The sequence below is a fragment of the Sphaerodactylus townsendi genome, linkage group LG03 (genome assembly GCF_021028975.2).
Source record: "Sphaerodactylus townsendi isolate TG3544 linkage group LG03, MPM_Stown_v2.3, whole genome shotgun sequence".
In the NCBI taxonomy this organism is placed as follows: Eukaryota; Metazoa; Chordata; class Lepidosauria; order Squamata; family Sphaerodactylidae; genus Sphaerodactylus; species Sphaerodactylus townsendi.
The window spans coordinates 24,567,680-24,582,630 of NC_059427.1; the positions used below are offsets into that span (position 1 = coordinate 24,567,680).

General features: G+C 45.6%; 1 protein-coding gene across 4 annotated transcripts in view; it reads right to left on the reverse strand.

The window, feature by feature from the left end:
• LOC125429067 (peroxisomal acyl-coenzyme A oxidase 2-like) overlaps positions 1-14,951 on the reverse strand; it is a 39,061-nt gene that overhangs the window by 8,529 nt on the left and 15,581 nt on the right. For all 4 annotated transcript variants that reach the window (XM_048489836.1, XM_048489834.1, XM_048489837.1 and 1 more), the window contains 8 exons: positions 13,926-14,033; positions 13,313-13,432; positions 12,961-13,076; positions 10,669-10,841; positions 7,944-8,106; positions 6,512-6,702; positions 5,325-5,486; positions 1,830-1,935 (listed from right to left, as the gene is read on the reverse strand). In XM_048489836.1, coding sequence (XP_048345793.1) covers positions 1,830-1,935; positions 5,325-5,486; positions 6,512-6,702; positions 7,944-8,106; positions 10,669-10,841; positions 12,961-13,076; positions 13,313-13,432; positions 13,926-14,033 — 1,139 coding nt within the window. The remainder of the gene's footprint in view (positions 1-1,829; positions 1,936-5,324; positions 5,487-6,511; positions 6,703-7,943; positions 8,107-10,668; positions 10,842-12,960; positions 13,077-13,312; positions 13,433-13,925; positions 14,034-14,951) is intronic.

Here is a 14,951-nt window from a genome sequence, read left to right on the forward strand (position 1 = left end):
GAGTTGAAATGAAGGAAGGTTAGCAGAATAGTTTCTGCTCTGCTCTCATCAAGATAAGCATTTACCAAACAGAACATGAAGACTTCAAAGTATTGCTTAGATCTATAGAAAATATTGATGTCAGATTTCCCAAACTGCTCTTGCACAAAATAGACTCTGCAATAGGGGGTCTAGATGACTGCAATCTACTTCATTTTCCTAGGTGTGTTCAGAGTACAGCTTAGAAAGCAGAATCTCAGATCTACAGAGAGGGAAAAGGATTGAAAGAAACTCCAGTTCAAATGCAAGGAGATGTGTATTTTTAAGTACATAGAGGCATTTTTTTTAAAACTCGGCAGCCTACTTTTTCAGTTTGCATATAGCTGTGTGAGCTTTTGTTACATTAGAATTCAACTCATTTTGCTCTTCACGTGTTGTACCAGCAGGCTTTGGGGCACTGAGCCTTCCAGCTGCTAGGACAGTGATGGCGAACCTTTTTGAGACCAAGTGCCCAAATTGCAACCCAAAACCCACTTATTTATCGCAAAGTGCCAACACGGCAATTTAACCTGAATACTGAGGTTTTAGTTTAGAAAAACGGTTGGCTCCGAAGCGTGCGTTACTTGGGAGTAAGCTTGGTGGCAATCGGTGGCTTTGCTTTGAAGCAACCGTGCAACTCTTCCAACGGGTGAATCACGACCCTAGGAGGGTTGACTCAGAAGCAAGCCCCATTGCCATCAACCGAGCTTACTCCCAGGTAAAGGATCGCACTTTAGTTCTTCACAGGAAAATCAGTAGGGTTTAACAGTACTTAACAGGGCTACCTACACTGCTTCCCCAAAACTAGATCTTAGGTTTAATGCTAATAATCGACCCCAGCGGCCCAAGCCAGCCTCGATGTGTGTGTGTGTGTGGGGCGGGGGGGGGGGCGACTCTGTTTGCGTGTGCCCACAGAGAAGGCTCTGAGTGTCACCTCTGGCACCCGTGCCATAGGTTCGCCACCACTGGGCTAGGAAGTGAATGGCCTGTAGCAGCGGAACTTCTAGACTAGATTACTGCAATGTGTTTTTTATGGGGCTGCCCTTGAAAAGTGTTTGGAAACTTAAATTGGTGCAGAATGCTGTGGACAGATTATTGACTGAAGTGAGTCATAGGGACCCTATCACTCCAAACTTGTTCTGTCTACACCGACTCCCGATTTGTTTCCATGCCTATTATCCTTTAAGGTTCTACACTGATTGTGACAGAAATACCTTAAGGACCATCTCCTCCCATATGAACCATTTCAGACATCTTCTGGTGAAAAAGAACCTGGCAATCCTATGTATTATTACCTCCAAAGAGTTGGTACCAGGGCTGGATTGGGCCCAGGACCAAGGAATGAGCCCAAGGATCTTATAAAAGGGGTTCCCAGAGTAGGCCAGGAGGAAAGAAAGGACTGAGACCTCAGAGCAATAGAGAGCCAATCTTGAGAAGAAAGAGGTGTTGGATGATGAACTCTCTCTCTTTCCCATTCTGAGGCCTGAGGGGAGTCTGTCCAACCCTACCCAAGACGTCGGAGGGGAGAAGGAAGGCGCACCACATCAGGCTAGTACTGTGACTACCATTTGATCTAATGCAGTGGTTCTCAACCTTCCTAATGCCGCGACCCTTTGATACAGTTCCTCATGTTGTGGTGACCCCCAACCCTAACATTTATCCATTTTACAGATGGAGAACACTGATGCGGAGTCTCTTAGGTGACCCCTGTGAAAGGGTTGTTTGACCCCCAAAGGGGTCGCGACCCACAGGTTGGGAACCGCTGATCTAATGGGATCTAACAGAGTGGGACAACCAAGAATATTACTAACCATAGCAGACCGTGCCAGCTGTACAGAGCACAAGTTCCATGCTTCGTGCTGTGGTGTTCCCGACTGAATCAGAGAATGAATTTTGATTGCTGCATTTCTTACCATCCTGGAAGCAGAAGTGAAAAATGTGCAATGCATATAAAATGGTCCACATCAACGCTCAAATACATTAGCAAATATTTGCACTTCATTTCCACTTTTTTTGCCCCTTCACAGCAGAAAGAAGATCCCAGTCTATACACGCAACAGAATAAAATGAACAATTCCAGACAGTACCATCTCTAACTGATACCACCGGTGAATGTTCCCGAGGTAGAAGAGCTGCTAAAACTCACAAAGGAATCATCATATTAAAGAGAGGGTTAGGTTAAAGCATAAGCATAAGCATTTTTTATTGTCATTGTGCACGCACAATGAAATTTACAGCAGCATTCCTCGATGCACACAATTTCAGACTCATACATCATACTCATACAATTTCATACATCATACTCATACAATTTCAGACTCATACATCATCCTCACTTTCCCCTTCCTCCACCCATCCCTACACAGCCCCAAACACATCAACACGAAGCCGCGGAGTTTAGCATAGCCGCAGCTCTAGAGTAGAAGCTGTCTCTAAGCCTCTTTGTCCTAGTTTTGATAGACCTGTATCGTCTGCCGGATGGTAACAGTTCAAAAAGAGAGAGTGCTGGATGAGACGGGTCTCTCAGAATATTTTGGGCTTTTTTTAGGCTTCGGGAATTATAGAGTTCTTTCAAGGAGGGGAGAGGGCAGCCGATAATCCTTTGTGCAGTAGTGATCACCCTTTGGAGCGCCTTCCTATCTGCTGCTGTGCAACTGGAGAACCATACACAGATGCAGTAGGTTAAGACACTATAGCACAGCGGTAAAAGGACACCAGGAGTTTTCCATTCAGTTGTTGTTTCCTTAAAAGTCTCAGATAGTACAGTCTTTGCTGGGCCTTCTTAACCACCGCGGCAGTCTGTACGCCCCAGGTTAAGTCCTCTTTAATCATAACGCCCAGAAATTTAAAACTAGCCACCCGCTCTACTTGATCTCCATTTATAGTCAAGCGCTGAATTTCTGAGCTATTCCTTCTAAAGAGAGGGTTAGGTTAAAACGTTCTCCCAACAGTGCTACTTATCTATTTTCTTTTTTTTGCTGCCAAGTCACAGTTGACTTTTGGCAACCCCATTGGGTTTTCAAGGCAATGAATGTTCAGAGGTGGTTTGCCTCGGCCCGCCTCCATGTCACAACCCTCGTATTCCTTTGAAGTCTCCCATCCAAACACTTGCCAGGGTGGAGGCTGAGTGTGTGAGTGATTGGCGTAAGGTCACCTATCAAGTTATCATGGCGGAGTGGGGATTCGAACCTAGACTTCCCAAATCCCAGTCGGACACCTTAACCGTCACACCCTGCTGGCTCCCTATCTATTTGTAGGGATTTTTTAATTGAGAATTCAAAAATTTGATGAGCCCTCATCTGCTGTCTGAAGTAGCTGAAAATGGGTGACTGGCCCAAGACCACCCAGCAATTTTCCACGGCAGAGTGGGGATTTGAGCTTAGGCTTCCCAGATCCTTGTCTGATGCCATGATGGCTAATTTTAGGGATTTTTTTAAAATTAAAATTCAGGATAAAAAACAATTGATGCGCCCTCACCTACAGTCTGAAATAGATCAGTTCAGCCTACTGTCTCCAAACCCTGCCACTTCATAAGAACATAAGAACTAGCCTGCTGGATCAGACCAGAGTCCATCTAGTCCAGCACTCTGCTACTCACAGTGGCCCACCAGGTGCCTTCTTTGGGAGCTCACCTGCAGGATGCGAAAGCAATGGCCTTCTGCTGCTGCTGCTCCCGAGCACCTGGTCTGCTAAGCCATTTGCAATCTGAGATCAAGGAGGATCAAGATTGGTAGCCATAGATCGACTTCTCCTCCATAAATCTGTCCAAGCCCTTTTTAAAGCTATCCAGGTGAGTGGCCATCACCACCTCCTGTGGCAGCATATTCCAAACACCAATCACACGTTGCGTGAAGAAGTGTTTCCTTTTATTAGTTCTAATTCTTCCCCCCCATATGGGAGACTACCAAGGAACAGATCTTGAGCGTGGAAGCAGCCTTTCTCTGTAAATCTGAAATGCTGTGTTGGGTATATGATGCAGTGCTTAGAATACTAGGCGAAGATCTGGGAGACCCACACTTGAATCTTCAGTCTGTCACAGACATATGCTGGGTGACTTCCTTCTGGCACATGTGAACACCAGTCCACGAGTATACTAATTTCCACAGAGAGCTCCGCGCACAGCCCCAACCTATCCACTAACCTGGATAGCTTTAAAAGGGGCTTGGACAGATTTATGGAGAAGTCAATTTATGGCTACCAATCTTGATCCTCTTTGATCTGAGATTGCAAATGCCTTAGCAGACCAGGTGCTCGGGAGCAGCAGCCGCAGAAGGCCATTGCTTTCACATCCTGCACGTGAGCTCCCAAAGGCACCTGGTGGGCCACTGCGAGTAGCAGAGAGCTGGATGGACTCTGGTCTGATCCAGCTGGCTTGTTCTTATGTTCTTACCCAGTGAATGTGGATTTGAACTGTCTCTCCTGTTGTAGTCTGACGCTGTCTGCTGCATCACACTGGCTCATTTTTGTGTCCTATTTTCCTCGAAGAAGTTTAGTACAGTGTTTCGGCTCAACAAAGCCAAGTGAGGCAGGTCAAACCGAAAAAATAGTGACCAGCTGCTGAGATTGACAGCCAAACACGGGCTTCCTACATCCAAACATAACCTTAGCCTCACCCTGCCTCTCAGAAATCAGCAGAAAGCCTTCAAACAGGGCCAGATCACCACAGGCAACTTACACCAGCGGTAGGCCATTTTACAAGCTCCCACTGACTTCCAGGCTCGGTTTGAGGTGTTTGTTCCAGAGGGACCGGGAAAATACAAATTCTGTTTCTCCTTTAGCTAACTTACCTCACAAGGTTATGAGAACAAAGAAAAGAGAGTGTTAAAAAGCAGACAGATCTGTCAAAGTCAGAATGAGAGCATCCTTGACGACCATCTCCTGTTGACAAACTTAGAAGCAGCCTTGGTATGTAGAAGCTTTTCAGCAGGTGAGCTCAATGGCGCAGGTCCCTCCTCTCCTGTGCTTCAGAAGCTCACTTTTACCTGGATCAGTTAGCGATATGCAGGGTGATTTTTAAAATATGCCTCAGGTTTTGTTTGTTTTTATTTAACTAGCTTTTAAAAGCAACAAAACAAAACAATTGTGCCTCCAGGATTAACTTGCCCATCCCTCCAAGGAACCTGGGGCAGCAACTCAGCTTCACAACAACCCCGAGGGAGGTCACTCAGTCAGACAGGCTGCGACACAGTTGTAAGTCTTTGCATTACTCAGCTCTGGTTCTGCTGAGGTGTCATCTACACTTGTGCCTTCAAAACTGGACGGGCCCTAAATCCAAACACACACACGTGGGGTTGTTGTAAACAAACCTGAAGGCTCTCTGCTTGTATGCTGCAGTGTAAACATCTGGATTTAGGAAATCTCTTTTCTCTTGGGCTCCGCATTTCCCAGAGCTTGTGGAAGACAAATAGGCAACTGATGAAGGAAGGGGTTGTCCGACCTTCACTGCCCCAAGGCATTTGACCAGAAACCTGATGGCAGATAAATGAGTCACATCACTTTTCATGATTCTTAATATATCCAGGCTGATATTATATTCTAAAGCACATCTCTTAAAAAACTCACATTTATTTCTCACCTGTAAAAAGAAAGCATGCAATCTATATCATATAAGCCCATGATATACATAACTGGAAAGCCAGGCAATTAATTGGTAAGGGGGTATGAGAATGGACACTTAAGAACCTGCAAGCTGTGACTATATTATATGAACTTGACAGCAGACTCCTTGGGAACGACATTTTTTTTTAATTTTTAGGAATGGGAAATTTCTAGTCCTTATTAAGAAGAAGAAGAAGGAGAAGAAGGAGGAAAAGAAGGAGAAGAAGGAGAGGAGGAGGAGGAGTTTGGATTTATATCCCCCCTTTCTCTCCTGTAGGAGACTCAAAGGGGCTGACAATCTCCTTGCCCTTCCCCCCGCACAACAAACACCCTGTGAGGTGGGTGGGGCTGAGAGAGCTCCGAGAAGCTGTGACTAGCCCAAGGTCACCCAGCTGGCATGTGTGTGAGTGTACAGGCTAATCTGAATTCCCCAGATAAGCCTCCACAGCTCACGCGGCAGAGCTGGGAATCAAACCCGGTTCCTCCAGATTAGATACACAAGCTCTTAACCTCCTACGCCACTGCTGCTCCTTAACCTCCTATTAAGGAGACAATGTATTGTATTCTCTTAAAAAGAGAAAGATTGCAGTGGTTCTATAGAAGCTCCTGCCTCCGCATTCCTATTGCCTCAAAATATTTTTTTATCACTCATCTCCATTCCCCTTTAGTCATATAAAAACAAAAACAAACTATGCTACTTTGCAAATATTACATATCCTGCCAGTGTGCTGTTTTAGCCCCAGACAAAGGCCAACTTTATCTTCCCTCACAGAAGCCTGACAGCAAGCATTCTCGTTCTGACAGGTTTGGTCCCTGGGCAATTGAAACGTTTGGGAACATAGTATGGCATGACATCGGCTCAGCCAACGGGAACCAGAGGGTTCAACAAGGTTACCTGGCTGTCTGCAGGAGGAGAACGGTGTTTTCCCCTTCGTAAGTGCAAGATGCAACCACTTTAGTGAACAAAGAAGGAAGGCCACTGAGGAGAGAGTACCCGTGTCCCCCACAGGCTCTCCGACACACCTCCACACCTGCCGAGCTGAAATCTGAAGCAATCACTTTCATGCCAGAAGCGAGCGCGTGAAGCTGTGACAAGGACAAAAAGATTAGGACATTTCAGCATTCCTCTGAACAAGGGGAGGGGTTAAGAGCCTCACAACGGCCCCTTCCGCACACGCAAAATAATGCGTTTTCAAACCACTTTCACGACTGTTTGCAAGTGGATTTTGCCATTCCGCACAGCTTCAAAGAGCACTGAAAGCAGTTTGAAAGTGCATTATTCTGCATGTGTAGAATGAGCCAACAGCATCCTCATTTATCCCCTTTTCTTTCACTGTCAACTCACAGCTGACTTATTGAGGTCTCTCATCGAAATACTTGCCATGATTGATGCTGGGAATGTATGGCTAGCCCAAGATCAACCAGCAAGCTTCCAGGGTAGAGTGGAGATTCGAAGCTGGGTTCTCAGATCCTAGTCTGACACTGTAACCACTACACAACCCCGGCTGTGTACCATACTCTTACATGACCTATTTTCACATATGCCATTATGCATTTGTGATATTTTTACTTGCCTCAAAACCTTGGGACAGGGTAGAGGCTGAAATAAATAACATTTCATGGACAGGATCTAGCCGAAAGACTCAATGAAAACCTTGAAAAAAATGCCATTATACTGTTGTTGTTGTTATTATTGCTACTTTCCATACTGGAAATCAATACAAGTTAAGAATGGCTTTGACTGGCCCATGCCCAGTCTTGAAATCTGTGATTTATGGCTACAAAATAACTTCATGTGCAATTATACATAAACCTTCAAGCAAACACTGAATGGCAATGGTGTGTACTGGGAGATCAGCTATACCTCTGTAAAGTCCTGGATTTCTGTTCTAGGTCCTTTTCATTCTGTTCTAGGTCCTTAATTTTGTCTGGCTAACAATGAGTGCCTCACACCCATTTTAAGTGAAGTGATTCCTCTTGGGACTGGATCTTGTTTTGAATGGGCCTCTCTATATCATCTATCCACCACTTTTCTGTTGTGTATATAGATTCTCTTGATTATATTAGGTGCTGTGGAACACAAGGGGGGCAACGCTGGTGCCTTTGCCTTGCTTGTGGACTTCCTAGAGGCATCTAGTTGGCCACTGTATGCCAATAAAGGCTTCTTGTTGTTATAGTTGGCCACTGTGTGAACAGACTGCTGGACTCGATGGGCCTTGATGTGATTCAGCATGATTTTCTTATGTTCTTCGTTGCCCCCAGCAGACAATCATTCTTGGCCAGATTTCTGATTACAACGAACTATCCTTGTTTCCCCTTCATATTACCTCTGGAAGTAAGTCAAATTTCCCTTCTTTAGTCTCAGCATAGCCTCTGTCAAAGACTTCCTGCAAGTAGTCACAAAGAAAGTGGAAGGCATAGGCAGTGGCCACCTGAGGTAGCAGCTTCTGTTGCTGAGTCTGATAGTCGAGGATCTTTGACTCTGGGCCCCTGTGGGAAGACCATTGGATTGGTTACCAGAGATGGAATGATGAATGGCAGTCATCGGCTGAAACAGCCTCAAACACTGCTTTGCTGGCAGAAGGATCTTATGCTGCAATGCTTCAAAGCTTGGAAGATTGACCAATCCCAGGTTTCCTAACAAAAAGAGAAGTCAGCCCATAGGATAAGCTGCAGAGGGAAGTACTTCAATCACTGCATTGGCTGGTATTCAAGAGGGTTGCTCTTACCACTCATAGAGAGGCATTTACTTGAAATCGCACCACCTTGTGCGGAACTACAATGAGGAAAAACCTTCAGAACCAGAGTCCCTCCTACTTGCCTTCGTGCAGATGGTATGAGTTCCATGCCTTCTCCTGGATGGCCCAGGCTAGCTCAATCTCATCAGACTCTGAATGCTAAATAGGGTTTGCCCTGGTTACTACTTGGATGGGAGACCACTAAGGAAGTCTGGGGTTGCTCCACTGAGGCAGGCAATGCATCTTTTCCCTAGAAAACTCTACAGCACAGGTGTCAAACTTGTGGCCCTCCAGATGTTATGGACTACAGTTCCCATCATTCCCTGCCAGCATCATACTGGTAGGGGATGATGGGAACTATAGTCCATAACATCTGGAGGGCCGTGAGTTTGACACCGGTGCTCTACAGGGTCACCACAGGGCAGCTGCAACTTGATGGTACTTTCCTCTGCCACTCTTCACTTGGATGCTATTTCAGGCAAACGCCTCTCTTCATCAATACGGGTGAAAAAGTCAAGTATGTATATCATTCTAATAACCTGATTAGAGCAGGCACTTCTAGGACCATAGTAATAGCTTTTTCGTGTGTACATAATTATATGTATTAATCAACTTCTTTTCCAAATAGAAACAATAAGAATGTAGCTAAAATCAATTAGATTTCTTAAATGATTAATAGCTACGGTGGTTTCCGTTTAGTACACCAGTTAATGTTAGTTTACCTTTATTAATACGATTATAAAGTTTACGAGATTATAAATGCAGATCCATTTAATGCTGGAATCTGGCACAGATTGTATCTTTAACAATATCAGTCAATTTGTGTATTTATTGTGGTTATTTCTTCAATCGTGAAGACTGCTTTGGAGGCTATGTTTCCTCATTTTTATCTTTTCTTTCCCCGTTATTGCTTTGTTGGTAAAATAAAAATTATTCCCTCCCCCACAAAAAAGGGGTGGAAAAGTACCAGATACAGGGTGGACCACCTTTGGGTTGTCAACCTCCAGGTAGTGGCTGGAAACCTCCAGGGATCACAACTCATCTCTGGGTGACAGAAATCAGATCAGCTGGAGAAAATGGACACTTTGCAAGGTGAACTCTATGGCATTCTACCCTATTGATGTCTCTCCTCTTCCCAAACTCTGCCCTCCTTGAGCTGCCCCCCCCCCCAAATCTCCAGGTATTTCCTAACCCAGAGCTGGCAACCCTACAAGTAGTCTGAGAAGAGGGTGTGTGTATGTAGAGGGGGGAAATACTAAGTGACCATCATGAGGAAACAGTGGCCAGTTAAATAACTTGGGTTTCCTATACGGTAACAACAAGAAACTGCCTTCTCAAGTCACTGGTCAGTCAAGGTCAGTATTGTCCACTCAGACTGGCAATGGTTCTCCAGGTGCTCAGAATACAGGGTTTTTTGCATCATCAAAAACCTGATCCAAGAAGAAGAAGAAGGAGGAGGAGTTGTTGTTGTTGTTGTTTGGATTTATATCCCCCCATTCTCTCCTGTAGGAGACTCAAAGGGGCTTACAATCTCCTTGCCCTTCCCCCCCTCACAACAAACACCTGTGAGGTAGGTGCGGCTGAGAGAGCTCTGAAAAGGTCACCCAGCTGGCATGTGTGGGAGTGCGCAGGCTAATCTGAATTCCCCAGATAAGCCGCCGCAGCTCAGGCGGCAGAGCGGGGAATCAAACCCGGTTCCTCCAGATTAGAGTGCACCTGCTCTTAACCTTCTACGCCACTTTAGTAGGTTACCCAGGATTTTAGGTGGAGATCCTGGGTATTGAAAATGGGACCTTCTGAAAGCCAGGCAGATGTTTTACCACTGAAACACAGCCCCTCCAGCTTATTTATTAAAACATTTATACTGTGCCTTCCCTGGCGATTCAAAGCGGTTTACAGTCACACTTTCAAAACATTCCAATTAAAAACCAGAATAAAACACAGTCCTCAAATCTCTCCCTCTCTTATGGGCAAAGGTCTATTTTCGGATTGTGGTGAGATCAACATGGGAGCGGAAGAGGAGAGTCATTAATATATGCTGCTCTGAATTACTGTAAGATGGAAAGGGAAAGGGTCAGTGTCCCATATGTCCCATCTGCCTTCTTAACATCATGTACTTGCACCTTCACCTACTCAGTAAGCAGTTTCCTTTCCCAAAAGTACCAAAAGAACTGGGGAAGACAAGCAAACTGGCATGGAGACCAACAAGGGCTTTTTCCAAAAAGGAGGAGAGGCAGAATAAGAACAACACAACAGAACAGCTAGAAAGTCATGCATGTCTCTATTGAGGCCGGACCCTCTTCGCATGCCATACCCAGGTTTTAACTCGGACTGTCGGCGCACCACAGAATATCGGACAGCAATGGTGCATGCCTTCATCAGAATGGTCAAGATTTCAGTCCTAATAAGATACACACGAACCACAACCATAGTCAGGTAGTTAATCTTCTCACTTCCTTGTTTGATGTACTGGCCATCTGGCAGGATCTAGAATATGTGGGGAAATAGGAAAAGGAGAGAGGAGAATAGGAAAATGATATATATCTCATATGCTGTTGGATTGTCCTTTTTATGAGATAGGTAGGAAGAAGCACATAATCCCCTTCCTGCATGGAAGTGAAGGCATTACAGATAAACAGAAGGTTATATATCTTTTAAACAGCCGCAACTACGAGCTGTTGGAAGCGGTGGCTAAATTTTTAAATGGTGTTATTTTAACTCGTCAGAAGTTGTAAAGGCTGTTATTATCTTGCAATGTTAATGTTAAACTATATGCCATTAAAGGTATTCATAGAAAAAAAATGATATATAGCAATGATGAATGATAGGAAAGTGGTGGCACACTTGAGACTTACCTGGCACCTACTTCACTTTGGCCCCTTCCGCATGCGCAGAATAATGCATTTTCAAACCACTTTCACAACTGTTTGCAAGTGGATTTTACTATTCCGCACAGCTTCAAAGAGCACTGAAAGCAGTTTGAAAGTGCATTATTCTGCATGTGTGGAAGGAGCCTTTCTTTCAGGAATCCCAGGGATTTCCCGTTTCATGGATCATAAAGTCCTCTTCATCAGTAATTAATGCTCACTGTCCAGCCCACATCAATACAGGAACACTATATAGGAGCAGCAGTGGCGTAGTGGTTAAGAGCAGGTGCATTCTAATCTGGAGGAACCGGGTTTGATTCCCAGCTCTGCCGCTTGAGCAGTGGAGGCTTATCTGCGGAATTCAGATTAGCCTGTGCACTCCCACACACGCCAGCTGGGTGACCTTGGGCTAGTCACAGCTTCTCGGAGCTCTCTCAGCCCCACCCACCTCACAGGGTGTTTGTTGTGAGGGGGGAAGGGCAAGGAGATTGTCAGCCCCTTTGAGTCTCCTACAGGAGAGAAAGGGGGGATATAATCCAAACTCCTCCTCCTCTTTTTCTTCTTCTTCTATCTTCATAACAACTTATTCCATTAAAATAGCTCAAACCATATAGTGCATTCAGTAGCTGTTGGGCAACAAAAGCAGCCTCATTACTGATGAAGTGGGATTGCTCAATTTGTAGGGTTTTGCAAGGAATGGCGGAGAAACATGGCAGGAGCAGCAGGTGGATAAGGTTGATGACTAAGGCCTGTGGGGCAAGACAGGGTGCCAAGGCTCTCGTCCTTACAACCTGATCCAGATGCTGAGGGAGCTCCACAGCAGGCAAAGGTGGTGTCACGCCGCCTCCAAAGAGGCTTTGGGCAGCACAGAAAGGAGGGGAAATGAAAAATCCTCCTGCCACTCAAATGTCCCCATGGGCTACACAGGCTTATGCCACACTTTCCAGTGGCATAATTCTGCGGCAGTAGAGAAGAGTTTGGATTTATATCCCCCCTTTCTCTCCTGTAGGAGACTCAAAGGGGCTGACAATCTCCTTGCCCTTCCCCCCTCACAACAAACACCCTGTGAGGTAGGTGGGGCTGAAAGAGCTCTGAGAAGCTGTGACTAGCCCAAGGTCACCCAGTTGGTGTGTGTGGGAGTGTACAGGATAATCTGAATTCCCCAGATAAGCCTCCACAGCTCAGGCGGCAGAGCAGGGAATCAAACCCGGTTCCTCCAGATTAGATACACGAGCTCTTAACCTCCTACGCCACTGCTGCTTCTAGCTCCCGGGCTAGAAGCCAAGTGAAAGATGACTGAAGTCATCTCCACTCCTGGGAGTGCCCCTGGCCCACCCTCCACTACATTGGCAGGCATTTGGGTGCAATCATAGCTTCCAGGTGGTGGCCACTTTTGGGTTTGGCCTATACAGAGTTGTGAATGGCAGCATCTTTGCTCTCCCTGCTGGTGTAGGTCCCCCTTATGCTGGTAGGGTGGCCAAACACACTGGCCGGGCTCTGCGTTCCTCCACATCTGGATTGGGCACTTAAACATTTGAAGCTTTTGCAAGTTGCTGCTTTCAGGATTTCAAACATCCCTTCACAACCATGACGACTAGGCACTTGCTGTTTTAAGGAAGGTCTCAGGAATCTTCTCAAGCTGTCAAAATTCTCGCCTAGATGACAGATTCTGAGATAAATTCTGCCCTGAAGGTAAACCTTGCTTGCCAGAGGCCCTCGCTTCCCCTGCCCAAAAGTACCTGAGAGAACCGGGACAGCATGCTTTCCTTTGGAATGCGAACATTCCTCAACATGAGATAGCCGTTGTCAGTCTGAGCAAAGTTCATTTTGGGACCTATGTCCCCCACTGTTACTCCTGAGGGGAAAAAAACGAACAAAATACAAAGATACTTCAGGCCAGATTTCTGGTGCTAGAAGAAAATGACAAGATTTAGATGTATTTCCAAGGGTTAATAATGGTATAACATTTGGCTACAATTTGGCAATAGTACACACAGATACCAGTGTTGGGAATACAACCCAGCATTCTGGCCCTGGGAGGCCAAAGTCCAGCATTTAGGAGAGTGAAACACACACTATGGAGTAAGTCACCTGGAGCTGGCGAGTGATCTTGGAGGCTGCGGATCTGCATCACAAAGGGATGTATCCCATAACACTTTCCCTTAATGTAAAGCTGAGCAAAAACCACAGCATGTGTTGCTGTTCTTCCCACTGTAGGTAGAGGGAAAGGGGGGTGGGGAAGAGAAAAAAAAGCAGTATTTTCACACAGTAGCACTCCAGTCAAGAGCTTCACAGCTGCAGAAGTTGTTCAAGCTGGCAATTAGCAAGAGGAGACTCATGGACAGCTCACCTGACTCACATAAATGAGGCAAAATGGCTGCTAGAATCCTCTGGTTTCTTGACCTCAGTCACAAATCAACTACATGGCCTGTGGGAACGTCAAAACTAAAAACTCCACATAAAACATAAGGGATGTTTATGTGTTAGTCTAACTGCCATCAAAGTTTCTAATTTGCATTTTGGGAGGTGGATCCTGGAGTCCACCTGCTACAACCCCCAGGTCAGGAGGACAGAAGGTAGATGTGTTGTCTGCACGCATGCAGACAACACTCTATTAGAAACAATATTTTCCAAATACTGGAAAAACATCCCAAGAAAGAAAAAATACCAACAATGAGGGTATTTAATACATTTTGATACTTACAATCTCCTGGCCACCACTTCATAGCAGAGATCTTTGGTGTGTTGAGGATGAACTCCTGAGTGGTAACATCAAAAGTGGCCGTGGTCTCCAAACCCCGAAGGTAAGTTCCTTAACAGTAACAGAATTCAGATGGACATAACTTCTCAGAATATTCCAAGGCTAGTAGCTAATTCAACAACCACTAACAAGATCCAGAAACTCTCTTGTGAAGGCCCACCAGGATGGGGCAATTCTTCTTATGAACTACGCCCCAAGAGGCATCTCAAGTCAAAGTAGCTCTAATTTTGGGTTCCCTGATGCTGACTTAGGACTGGGGTTGGGGCCACTGAAAGAAATCTCAGCCTAACTTACCTTTGCTGCTTTCACATACCAGATCAGTGGTTCTCAACCTTCCTAATGCTGCGACCCTTTAACACAGTTCCTCATGTTGTGGTGACCACCAACCCTAATATTTATCCATTTTACAGATGGAGAACACTGATGCAGAGAGTCTTAAGCGACCCCTGTGAAAGGGTTGGTCGACCCCCAAAAGGGTCGTGACCCCCAGGTTGAGAACCACTGTACTAGATGCTACACTGGCTGTATGTTAAGTGCTGTCAAGTTGCTTCTGACTTTTGGTGATCTTATGAATAATTTTTCTCCAAAACATCCTATCATTACCAGCCCTGCTCAGATCTTGCAAACTGGGGGTGGTGGTGGCTTCCTTTATAGAGTCAATCCATCTCATGTTGAGTCTTCCTCATTTCTGCTGCTCTCTACTCTTCCTAGCACGACTGTCATTCTAGTGATTCTTGGCTTCTTAGAACCAACATACGATGCTGCTCTACCACTGCAACACAGCATTCATTCACCTCCAAGGACGGTCTTGCCCACGCAGGGAAACCCAGTTGCGAATGGGAGACAGAGGGCCACGGTGGCACAATATCCAACCATGCATGGATGCGGCATGAGTTTTGCAGTGAGAGTTCAAAGGAGGAGGGGAGAATCACATCCATCCCCCTGGACTCCTTTTATGAAGGTCAGGGT